The following is a 13,542-nucleotide window of genomic DNA, read 5'->3' as shown; positions in this document are numbered from 1 at the left end:
TTTTTCTTCACGTATAGTTCTCCTAAAATAGGTAAAAATGGATGTCAACACCTGTTACTTTTTTCTTTTAGAAGAATACACATTTGGTTTTGTGTTTTCAAAAATTGTTAGCTGGCATTTGAATATAGGATGGTGTGTGTGTGTGGGGGGGGGGGGGGGTCAAGAAAGGGCAACAGCAGGGGTTCACTGAGACTAATCCTTCATTAATAAAGAAGTGATAAGTGGATAAGGATTGTCTATTCAACTATTTGTGCGGTTGTGTATGGGGGGGGGGGGGGGTCTTTGATGAACAAATTAATTCTGTATTAAGTCTATACAGAATTGTGTATTCAAATGATATAACACTAGGTGGGGACAATTCCATCTCTTATCTTTGTGAAACAGTATAGGTCCAAATCACATTTCAACAGGGCCAATGAGCTAGAATTGGATCTTGTGAACACAGGCCTTAGACTTTAGGGACTAAGCATAATCATGAGTCTTCACAGAATAACATTTTGCCATGGTTTGAGTAAGGATTTGGTTGCCATCCACTGATAATCGAGTAAATCTTCTGAAAAAGGTCTGCTCCTATAATGTCATTCATCATTTAAATTAAAGGATATGTCAAAGTTCTATGTGTTTCCAACAGATAATGACGGTAACCAAATACATGTGCAGGCCTAGGTTAGAGCCTAGAGAACTGGTTTAGGTGACAACATTTATAATAGGCCTATATATCAAACTGGTTTACCCATGGGGGGCACAATCTCATATCACCACCGCTCGAAAAGTGAAATTGGAGCAAACCAAGATTTCTGTGTGCATCATGCTGGTCCCTTTGGCATGTGTGCTGCCTTTTCAAGAGAAACGTTATACAGTTAATCAGTTAATCATATATTAAAGAGGATAGAAGTCTTACATTGCAAGAGGATTTGAGGTAAATAATGAATTTGACTGAAAGTAAAGTTAGTTGTAGCTCCCCCTCGCACGGAAAGCGGTTGGTCCCTTCCTTCTAATGGTTTGCACCGTGGCATCATATCAGAAGCTCCCCTGGTATCCCACTGTCTTGGAACCGGCGTGCAGAACGAGAAGGCACAAACGATGGCGTCATGTGGATTTAAGGCTTGATTGTTGTTTTTCATCCTTATAAGTAAGTTGTCTTGCAACGACAAAAGCTAAACGAAACGTGCAGTTCGTTTTTAAATGAGACAATATTGTGTCTTGGTATTTATTTCAAGTTTGGGATCAGGAATAGCGTGCTGTAAGTAACTTCAATAATTTACCACGTAGCGGTGATACCATTCAAGGAAATGTAGACTTATATAGTTATGGTTTGGGGCCAATTCTTTGGATCCATCCCATCAAGTTTGATTCGGAACTGAGGACCACAGCTACGCAGAGTCGGGGGCGAAACGCTGAAAAGTTTCCCGTCTCGGCACGGATCGAGGTCGTGACTGAGTCGTGTCCAATCGCATTTTTTACGTGCGGTATTCTTATCATTTTTGTACAACCTTTGAGTCAAAATGTGTACTACGCGTGTGGAAATGGGTGGACAGCCCCAGGACGGACCGACACATCTCGGTCTGATGCGTGTGCTGTTTTTCCTCGCGGTGGTGTCGACCTGTGAAGGTTGCCCAGACGTGTGTTTGTGCGCCACACAGACTGTTAAATGCCAAAATCGGGACTTGGACTCAATTCCACAACCATTACCAGACAATACTAAATCCTTGTTTGTTACAGGAAACAACATTACTAACCTCGGCGTGGAGTCATTTCCTACCCGCCTTGAGCTGTTAACAGATCTCTATCTTAATGGGAACGAGATAAAATCTGTGGATTCAACGGTGTTTGACAATTTGCCAAACCTTTTAAAGCTGGATTTAACCAACAACAAAATCCTGCACTTTAGCGCTAGAGCTTTCCCTGTAAACAATACATTGCAAGTCCTAAACCTCAGCAGTGCTTTCCACAACCGCTCCTCCCTGGATGTAGTCCTGAGTGTCCTGCAGAGTGGAATCCTCTCACAGCTCACCAGCCTGGATCTGTCTAACAATGACTTTGTCATCTTCCCGGGGGGCATATTCACCAGCCTCCCCAAGATGACTACCCTGAGCCTGCGAAATGGCTCCCTTATAGCTGTTCAGAACGGAACCCTCACTGGCCCCCCTCTACGTGACCTGGACCTGAGGGACAACAGATTGAGGGAGCTCCCCAACACCACCCTGGCAGAATTCAGCCTCAAGCCCGGCCTACGAGTTCTCCTAGCGGGGAACCCCTGGCGCTGTGACTGCTTCCTGGAGGACCTGGTGGAGTGGCTGAAGGACTCGGAGCTAGTGACTGACCGGCAGAACCTCACCTGCGTGGACCCGGCCAACATGAAGCACGTGCCGCTACTGAAGCTTGACGCTTCACGGCTAGAGTGCAACTACTCGGGCGACATGAAGGGGGTCCTGGAGACGTCCTACGTGTTCTTGGGTCTGGTGCTGGCCCTGATCGGGGTCATCTTCTTGCTGGTGCTCTACCTAAACCGCAAGGGCATCAAGCGGTGGATGTACAACATCCGTGACGCGTGCCGGGACCACATGGAGGGCTACCACTACCGGTACGAGATCAACTCGGACCCTCGACTAGCCAACCTCAGCATCAACTCTGATGTTTAAGGGAGGTGGGGACACTGTCTTTGATGCCCTGCAGTGAGCGAAAGGCTGTATGTTATTATGGTCTGCATGAGAGGGTGCTTGCTCTTGCTTCTCTTACTCCCTGTGGAAATAACAGAAAACACTTGTCTGCCATGATGGCGCCTTAATCCCACCCCAATAAAGAAGACGAAGTAAAATAAAATTTTAAATAAAAATACATGACTTCCATTGGAAGAATATACGCATGCTCCCGCATCTGGTAGCTGTGATGTCAATTTGTACTTTTTTATATACTTGAACATTGCATGGACAATGTGTCATTGCATCAACCTTGGGGGTGTAACTATGTTGTTGTTTTCTAACTTAACTTAAAGGAGAACCGGGACAGAAATTACTTTTATGGCTTTTATAGGTAAATGGGTAGGAGTGCAAATAATTTCTTGTCATTATTCCTGACTGTACTATACTGCTTGTCTATTAATCTATTGCTTTTATTGTATTTGGAATAGGCCTACTTATTGTGCTAATTACATAGTTTTTTGCATTAAGTAAAGATGTCTTTTTTTTCTGTGAAAAATGTTCCATCTCCTAAATAAAATGCCTCATTGGTGATTTTTATATTCATCTTTTTTCTCTGGCAAGAGTGAGTAGTTTGAGGAATTTGGGACCACACACACTCGGTTTGAGCTCAATGTTACTTTAAACACATCAGAAGCGCCTTAAGGAATGTTACAACTTGTATGAACCGTACCACTAAAAACATCCTTTCTTCACATTACACTTCATGCTACAAGGTTTTCCAATGTGCTTTTTCTAAGATAGGGTTAGAAATAAAAAAAAGAAACATCCAATATTATTACAGCCAAATAAGGTAAAACCATTCCAAAGATGTCAAAGGTATAGCTGATTAAGTGTTTCTTAGATGAATGCAATACAAATGGCACAATTGAATCCAAATCATTAGGGAAAGAAGCGTAAAAGCCTTTCCTTTGTTTGAATGCTTCTCCCTTTGTTTATATGATATATTATATCCCCTGGATTGCTAGTGTCGCGTGGATAAATATGCATTTGCTGAATAAGAATCGTTTTTACTTAAGAGAAAAAAAAGCTCCCCAGCATTACACTATTACATAGCCTGTATTTTGTATATATATCTGTCACAGATTTAAATGTATGCCAGTTGTCTAGGTACGGAAATTAGCAAATTTCCCCAGGCCTTTTAGAGTCAATCAACGTGAGATGACAATGTGTATCTCTTGTGCATACTCTAACATTTTTAACAACCTCTTTAATGTAGTCTGCAGCAACATCTCGCCTGCAGCAATCCTTGTTTGGACCTGCCCTTGGTGCCCCTAACAGATCTGAGAATTGGAGCAAACCTGTCACCGACCAGAATGTCAAATTTCTCTCACTGTGTGTTACTAAGTACGGTACTGCCCAGGTTCCTACCACTTCTCTGTGTTTAAAATCCGGATTGTGTGTTCCTGGTCCAATACAGTAGCAACATAAGCTGACGATGTTGCATCATGGCAATAGCTATGAAATGTGGTTCTGTATTATTTTGTATCTGTATTAAGAATACAATGCTGTGGTGTTGTGTACCCCCCTGCCGTCTCTCCTATAGTTTTAACAGGTCCAACTGCTACGGCATGCCAAAGGCGGTGAGTTTCCAGCATAGGCTCTTTGCTGGTGGTAAACCGAGGGCAACCTACAAAGGAGCAATTCTCAGAGGGCTGGCGTAGACACCGTTCCCTGAAGGTGAAGTCTGCTTGCTGCTTCATCCCAGGAGCGAGGCCCATGTGCAGTCTGCTCACAATCTAATGTTTCCACAGTTACGGCGTGAGACGGTTCTTGTACGCATGTGGCGCGTGCTGTGAAATGTTTCATAAAAGAGGGGGCTGGGGTGTGGAGGAAATTACAGGTGAAGGAGAAACCTGACTGAGGGTAAGGATTGTTTTTCCAGCTCCTTTTTTAGATTGCATGGGTCTATTGCCATTGGTAAAACGGCTCCCCTGGACCCTTTTGAAGTTTAAATAGGTAGGATCTGAGCTCTGATGTGGGCTTGGGGCGAGCAGGGCCAGGGTCTGCTTGCCCACCTTCTGCCAAACAGGCATTGATGTTCGTCCTTGCTTAGCCAAGGCCTTGGTCTACTTACATAATTTCAGTTTTGTTATAATGCCCTCTAAATATTTATTTATGTGTGTGTGTTTTTATGTTCTGTGGAAGCAATATTTGCACAGCAGACTAGATTTGCTCTGCCGTTTCTGACATTTAAGAGCGCCGTTTTCTAAATTGACAGCATTGTTAAATTCCCCCCAGCTTGCACAGCATGTCATAAATGCTTCATACATAAATTTGATATAAGGTCTATATATATATATATATATATATATATATATATATATATATATATATATATATATATATATATATATATATATATATATATATGTATGGACCATTTACATAAAATAACACTAGTCTATGACCGCCGCCCTACGTCACACACGTCACACACACACTAACACTGCACTCCCTCTTGTCCACTTCATGAATAAGTTCTCCATTTACTCTCTGCCATGTTTGCTGAATCCCATTCAATATGCCGGTGTTCTTTCCTCGTGTTGAGAGGCAGAGTGGCAGGTTATCAGATGGCCAGAGTGCCGTAATTACATTCACCGTGCTGGTCTGCTGCTCCACAAACACCTGGAAAGCTGCCGGGCCCGCCGAACGGTGCTCATGCAATGGCGCTTTGTGTGCTGACATTCGGATCAACCGTAGAAATTCCCGACCTTATAACGTGGGCCAATAGATATAAATATAAAAAGCAGAAATACCTCAAATGTCCCTATAAATCATGCAATGTTCTTAATGTTCAGTCGTCGGAGGGGGCATTTTATGCTCCGTCGCTCCCAGGTTTCTATGGTAATGTGATGATGGCTATTCGGCATCTGGGTTGGTCAACTGTGACCGACCCTCCGTCCCCCCACCCCCACCCCCACCCCCACCCACATACACACATTGTTGGTCGCCTTCCTCTCTAATGTGAATTTATGATGCAAGTGCTGCTGCTGGCGCGATTGCAGCGCGAATACAGTTGCATCACCCTGGGCTTGATGTAGAAGCCCCCCCTACAGACACACATACATACTCACAAACACACACACAAACGAAGACAGATCTAGACTGACAGCCCCGCGGCCCACCCTGTGAGTGATGTCTTTCCACAAGTGCGCTCCAGAGGAAGAATCCAGATAACCACTGGACAGGAAGGAAGCCGCGGCCAGAAGACACCGGCACAGTAACATGCTGGTTGTGGTGGGATGGAGTATCTGGTGCCTTGTGCGTGCGTTGTTAAGAAATGTAGAAATTAAATTCATAGAGAGAATTACCTTTTTATGAGACTTGGATTGCCAGTGTGGAGGGTCAGGTGAGGTATAGCTGGCGGGTATTACAAACTTTTGAATGAGTCAGGTGCGCAATTGTTCATGATGTAAAATGTTAATTACATGCTGACCTTTACTCTGACCTTTCCTATAGGACACTCTTGAGAGGGCTTTTTTTAACTTGTAAAACAAGGAGAAACAACAATACAACAACACACTACTATTCTCCATGTATGCTGTCTACCTGGGGCCCAACATTGTGTGGGTGTCTGCTCCCACTAACTTGTATGTCCAATGTTACTGGGGGCCCAACATTGTGTGTGGGTGTATGCTCACCAACTTGTACGTCCAATGTGCTACATCCAGATTCATCCGAAGGCATTTTGCCTATCGCTCAAGACCATCAAAAACATCCTCAATCGTACTGGTTGACGATTTGCTCTGCTACACATGAATAAATGAACCACCACTGTTGGAATGAGTGAATATCAGCACTTCACATTCACAGACCCATTGAACAAGACGGAAATATACTGTGGCTGTATTTAATCGGTTTCATGACGCCATTACGGGTAAATAATTTATGGTCCATAGGGGCTGGTATTTTATTGGCAGTGGCGACCTAAAAGCTGCCTCAAACCAGTAATATTATTTTTGTAGAGACCATCTAACCAAAACATTACCTCAGTCTTGTGTGTGTGAGAAGGGGGGGGGGGGGGGGTGCTCTGCTTAATTTCAGTTCTCAGGGATTCAGGGAAGTCTGGTGTCCCTAAAATGAGTTTTATATAGGTTTAGTATAATAAGAAGGGGAGGTTAAGGAAGTGAATACGATGATTCAGGAGGAGAGTAACTCCCAATACATTATCAAAGTGCCTGAGGTGTCTTGGTTAGATCATCATTCAAAGAAAAGCCGGAGTGAAACAGTAGACAGTTTCATACTCTTAAGGGCTGATGTACACTCTTGCTGGCCATCCATGTGAAGCTTATTTTGGAGCATTAGTACGTTAAACTTAACGTGAAATAATGCTCAATTAAATACGTTTAAGATCGAGCATAGTACAAGCAAAGCTAACATGATTAAATGTCGAAGTAGATTTACTTTTTTCGTTTTAATAAATTAAAAAAATATACATATATATTATATATAAATACATCGATTTTTATATTTTGCATTACCTTTTTTAAATAACAAATACATTATTAAATTTTTCAGCTTTGTAATTAGTAATGTGTTTGCCGACACAGTCCCCTATTGAGGGAGACCATGGCAACATAAGATTACACAAAGTAATTCCTTCTAACAGAGTGTTTGGTTGCTATGATTGTTTGTCGTTCAGCCTTGTTTTTTGCTTGAACATGGTCAGCGAAGAGACGTTTACATAAAATAACCTTAAAAATAACCCAACCATAAATCAGTTTGCATGCTGGATACGTCATAAGTCCTAATGCAACAACGCTCTGATGGTTCACAGCTGAACTAAAGTCTTCCCTGAGCTATGTCTCACCAGTAGACCTACTGCTCTTAAACTGCCCTGGTATTTGAGCATTGCAAATCACTCTTCTTGAATGTTTTAACAACGGCTCTCACTTGCTTTTAGTTTACATGGATCACACAGGTCCTGGGTTCCCACAGGTCTTTCTTTGGTAATGATCACAACCCACCTTAGCCAATTGTACCCACACCCATGTCAACATGTTTTATTCACTTTAAAAGGAGACAAGTCCTAAATGCCAGCGAGGCGGGTAACAGAAGTGATGGGGATAATAGGTAAACAACCTCACTGCGCGTGCGCACAAACACACACACACACACGCACACACGCACGCACGCACGCGCACGCACACACACACACACACACACACACACACACACACACACACACACACACACACACACACACACACACACACACACAGCAGGATGGAATACAATATTCTAAATGCCCTGTGTAACGTGACCTCCATGGTTAGAAATCAGATAGTACTTGAAGATACTGTTATGAGCAAGCATAAGCCAATGCATCGGGCAATTAGGCTCTCTCCAGTTACCCTTCGGTACATGAGCCAGGTCGGGAGATAAGACGGATAAAAGCTCATTTAGCGTTTGCTAATTCGAACTCTACCCAGCCGCCGGCTCGCATGCTCCACACACCATGGCGCGGTAGAAATACTCTTTGAATCTTTATTTTTACGATCCATTGTATCTGATGAGGCGCCACAAGCTAACGCAACGTTAAGGATTTGAAATAGTCATCCCTCAAAGGCCAATTAAAGGCCAAATTCCAGCAATGCGCTCAAGTATACAGAAGCACTAGGCCTACATGCCAGGGGAGGATTAATCTAATCTATCTGGCTCGCCCCAAATCCCTTGAACAGTGAAGAAGGGGAAAAAAGCATGAATAAAGCCCTGCATGTTGGAAGGGTAATTCACTGCTTCTGGTCAGGGGTGGTCATGATGTACACGAGACAGCAGGCCCTGTAAGATTATGCCCTACAGCGGCTTTTACATATGAAACACTAAAAGATTGCTTACTAGTCACATCCATGCAGGGTAGCTAGCTCTGGTTGCTTATGGTTTAACGAAAGCGGCAGTCACCCTCTCATGTAGAACTCTGAGTGCGGGGTTGGGTACATTTGATTTATCATGATTGTGTTGTGTAATTGTGTTGCTGACGTATCATTCTGTCATTCCTGAGTCTCCATGGAATAGTAATTTACAGTGGAGTTATTCAAAAGTCATTTAAATGGAACACAAAATGTGTGTTCTCCGCTGCAAAATCATATTGCCCAATGTTACAAATCATTAACTATTTATTATTTCTCTGTGACACATTCCATTGTTGTTCCCCTGTCCTCAGCAACACATTATGCTGATTTCAAGTAGACTTGTTAATGAGGAATATCCAAGCCACTTCCAGGGCTGAAAAACAGAAAATATTCCTGCAGGGCCTTATCGTTTAATGTAGATTTCCAGGGAAAATGTGAAGGTTAAAGGGAAATAAGCAAGGCTTACCTCACTGCCCATTGGCCTTCTGTTCTTTGGCCTTGTGTTTTATACATGGAGTGCTTTCAAGTTACTTGAGTTGAATTATAAAGCTGTATACAGTCGCCTCATTTAGCCTCACAATAAAGAGCCAACGTGAATCAGGGAGAGAGAGAACAAATATTTGATATGTACGACATGTAAGTATGCGTGTAAAATAAGGAGAAAGGTCGAGGAAAATCATGATCATTTAGAAATTTCACTTGGGACAAAGTTTGTCATCTGGTATGAAAAGAAATACGGTTTATTTTTCCCTACATCTGCTCATTAACTTAATATTATGACATCCCATCATCAACAAGGGTTTTGTGTATAGCACTGCACAGTGGGGTGGGGTATCTGTCTACTATGTGTGCACGCACGGACGCACACACATGCAAACACACACATCAAATGGTTGCCGCTCTATGTTTTCTTGTGTATCTTTTGTATAAAGCAGTAAATGTCTATTGTGATGAAGTGTTGATGACAGTCTGGATAACGCGTTACCCCTTCTTTTATGGTCGATGGCAGCAAGCGCAGTCACAAGACGGAGCTTAAAACAATGTCTGTTGCTGAAGCCCATGGATCTTTTTGTGTTGCTTCCCTCTGAGGTGCTGTTTGTGAAGATTGGTGCTTGCGCTAGATCAAGCAGATTCTGGATAACAAGCAGAGAGCCAGGCAGAAGGGGCTGATTTGCCGCCCATTTTCAAAGGGCTTCTCAAGGGACACAGACAAGCCTTTTGAGAAGCCAGTGACTGGGTAGTGTGTGTGTGTGTGTGTGTGTGCGTGTTTCTGTGTGTATGTGTGTCTGTGTCCGTGTCTGTATGTGCGTGTGTGTGTGTGTGTGTGTGTATGTGTGTGTGTGTGTGTGTGAATGACAGTCAGACATAAATGGCCGGTAGCCAAAAGGTAAATTAGGTTCTGTGAGTGAAGAATGGCTCACTGCCAAAAGTGCGTCCTCAGGTCACTGTATGGTAATGTAAAGTAGAGCCCAGAGTCAAACCTTGGAGATAATGCCACGCTATTGGATGACTGCTTGGCTATCCCATTGCCACCCTGAGTGATCTAGATTAAAAAGTAATTGATAGTTCACACCATGATACATACAGTGCAGAGGACAAAATAATGGGATTGTCACTTCTGTAGTACACAGTTTCCGGCTAGTTTTCCTTGCATGAGGAATACCACAGTACATTACAAATCTCTGACTTAAGTGAAATGAACAGAGGAAACCAGAGCACACGTTGAGATGGACTTTCTGGCCACAAGGCAATTACATGACTCAGGAAGAAATGCATATGGATGGAAAACAATAAGACAACACCTACCCAGCATGCATACACCTACCAAGTGAGGCTGCAGGGACACACACACACACGCACGCATGCACGCTCGCTCGCTCACTCACTCACTGACTCACTGACTCCCTCCCTCCCTCCGTCCCACCTGGAACCATTGCCCCAAACTCTACTTCCCTTTACCCATTCTTTCCTCCCCGCGCTGCCGCACAAGTCAAGGTTTTATTTTTCTTTATATCAACAGGCTACACCGGTTTAATCAAACAAGCTACACTTGACACATTAGGTGGTAAACAGTCATTTAGGATGAGGTAGCGGGAGCGGAACTTTTCGCGTTCACGCCTCGGGTGCTCATCGTGTTGCTGAGCGGCAGGATTTATAAAAGTTAGAGACTGTCTGGCTGAGTACATCCACACCACTGCACACACACAGACACTCACACAAACAGGCACACATGCACGCAGACAAACACACACACACACACACACACACACACACAAAATCAAACAAACGCACACACACACACAATAGCTGTCAGCCAACACGGTTGCTAAATTCCGGTTGTTCCGAGGTAATAAGGTGAAGATATATTGCTGGGGAGTCCTAGGGGCTGGGATGCCTACACAAACAGAAGGCCCTCTCGCCGACGGGCAACACGGTTTGAAAACCATGGAGAAAGGGAAAGGAAAAGACAATTGAAAAATGACCATGGCAGAAGTTTGATAAACTGCTCACGTGGCAACACGTATTTTGCACATATTGTTGATAGCAACTGCAAACACTCAAGTTGAAAGTAGAAACCGTCGACACACAGAAACCTATTTAAGTCAACAGAGGCTTTTGAGTCATTTGTTAGTTGGAGCTAGATCTCACATCAGGAGCATTGACAAATGATTAAACGTTTCTGGACCATTGCAATTGCAGTGTCAAATCATACTCTAAACCGATTTTTTGGTTTGTGTTTAATCCTACAGTGTATAGTCAGCTTTGCAGCTCCTGCTACAAGTATGCATGGCATTACCTTGAGCTTGCCTATAGGTAACACTGATGCTCTCTGACACCAATAGGCCAACTAATGAGTCCCAGAAGGCTTTCACTGATATACCCTAGTGGGCTTGTTAGAAAATAGTCAGGGAGAAGAGGGCATTGTACGGGTACATAGAGCGAGACTGAGTTACAGATCCGAGTGGTTCGCTGTAGTGTTTGATATGAGGAGAGAAAGGACCTATGGAAGAGAAAGAGGAGAGACGCTTTCCTTTTACCACAAACACATTCCTGGGGATCAACGTAAACGAGAGATGGAGAGAGTAGGATCATGTGGTTCTTGGGGAACTTTGTTCACCGCTATGCCATGTCTAGTTGCAATACTATACACTTGAAGCCTTTTATATCTATCATGCCAACCAGTTCCAGTTAGTTTGGAGCAAGTGTATTTCTATGATTGCATGAACAAATAGGTAGAATATACAATTAGGCATATTTCAAACAAAGGCAGGTCACATGTTTTGTTTAATGAGCTTGTTATTCAAGCTTGTGTGCACTCGCATATAAAAAACAACAACAGTGTTTGTGTTTGTAAAAAAGGTTGACCGTTAATTATTGCAATCTAGATTAAAAACATTGAATGGTATCTATTTCTGGCCCACATAATTAATTCAGTTAGCAAAGCCACTTTAGTCATTAACTCAAACTCAAATGCGCTGTTCCTCTGCATATTTATTTTTATCCGAGATTGTCATCGAGCTCCATACACTAACAATTTTATAGATGCTTTATTAATGAACTGTTTTGATCCCCACCCGAGGAGTATATATACTAGACTCAATTTGTTGGTTCACGGCAACAAATCACTTAAAAATAGAAGGCGTTCTGGCAGTCACTCTTTCGCTGCATTGACCCAGAGGACTCGGAGACAGATGACCCATTAGGATTGGGTGACCAAAACGGGAACTCAATCTAATGGCTCATTTACCTTCAGAGATGAGCCTGGCTTTATAGCACGACCTCTCCCAAAGAACCCTCTGCCACATGTAATCTCACACATCACTGTCCAGCTCAATCACAAAATAATATCATACACATTAGCGTAGGCAAAGACCATGAAAATCCCATTTTAAATGTGTGCCGTTATTCTCTGTGGCGTCCATCGATTTTGTGATTGGAGAGCTGAAACTTCGGCTGATGAGAGGAAGTGGAAAAAGTTGTGGAAGGTAAAAGGGCCACATTCATTTCAACCTGCAATGGAGGTATTTTCTTTTCATTTAATTGTAAACTCTTGGAAATAGATTAAAATCCATATCATTAAATTGTAATGTATTCAGTCCTGGTGACCCTATGGTCTCTAGCAGCAGCTATAGATAACAGTGGGCCTATATGAATGGCTCCACTGGGCTTTTTTCTCAGCTTATTTTATATTTACCTACACATTTCTGTTCATAAATTAATTAAGATACAATTCTGTCACGCAACTTTCGATGCCAACTACACTGTGTGCACAATAATTAGGCAAGTGAGTATTTTGGCCATATCATAATTTTTATGCATGTTTTCCAACATCAAGCTGTATAAACTTGAGCGCTTATTGTATTTAAGCATACCAGGTGATGTGTATTTGCGTAATGAATGAGAGTGTGGCCTAAGGACATCAACACTCTATATCAAGGTGTGCATAATTATTAGGCAGCTTCTCTTCCTCAGGCAAAATGGGCCAAAAAAGAGATTTAACAGACTCTGAAAAGTCAAAAATTGTAGAAAGTCTTTCAGAGGGATGCAGCACTCTTGAAACTGCTAAGATATTGGGGCGTGACCACAGAACCATCAAACGTTTTGTTGCAAATAGCCAACAGGGTCGCAAGAAACGTATTGAGAAGAAAAGACGCAAATTAACTGCCAAAGATTTGAGAAGAATCAAACTTGAAGCTACCATGAACCAATTATCCTCAAGTGCTGCCATATTCCAGAACTGCAATCTACCCGGAGTGCCCAGAATTACAAGGTGTTCAGTGCTTAGAGACATGGCCAAGGTAAGGAAGGCTGAAACCTGACCACCACTGAACAAAACATACAAGTTGAAACGTCAAGACTGGGCCAAAACATTGCTGAAGACAGATTTTTCAAAGGTTTTATGGACTGATGAGATGAGAGTGACTCTTGATGGACCAGATGGATGGGCCCGTGGCTGGATCAGTAACGGACACAGCGCTCCACTTCGA

General features: G+C 42.9%; 1 protein-coding gene across 1 annotated transcript; it reads left to right on the top strand.

The window, feature by feature from the left end:
- Positions 1–1,104: 1,104 nt before the first annotated feature.
- Positions 1,105–3,126, top strand: tpbg (trophoblast glycoprotein). Its single transcript, XM_079757988.1, has one exon. The coding sequence runs from the start codon at positions 1,506–1,508 to the stop codon at positions 2,640–2,642; it is 1,137 nt and encodes a 378-aa protein (XP_079614114.1). The 5' UTR covers positions 1,105–1,505; the 3' UTR covers positions 2,643–3,126.
- The last annotated feature ends 10,416 nt before the right edge of the window (positions 3,127–13,542 follow it).

The sequence above is a fragment of the Pollachius pollachius genome (assembly GCF_949987615.1).
Source record: "Pollachius pollachius genome assembly, chromosome: 1".
Lineage (NCBI taxonomy): Eukaryota > Metazoa > Chordata > Actinopteri > Gadiformes > Gadidae > Pollachius > Pollachius pollachius.
This window is presented reverse-complemented; position numbering and strand designations above follow the sequence as displayed.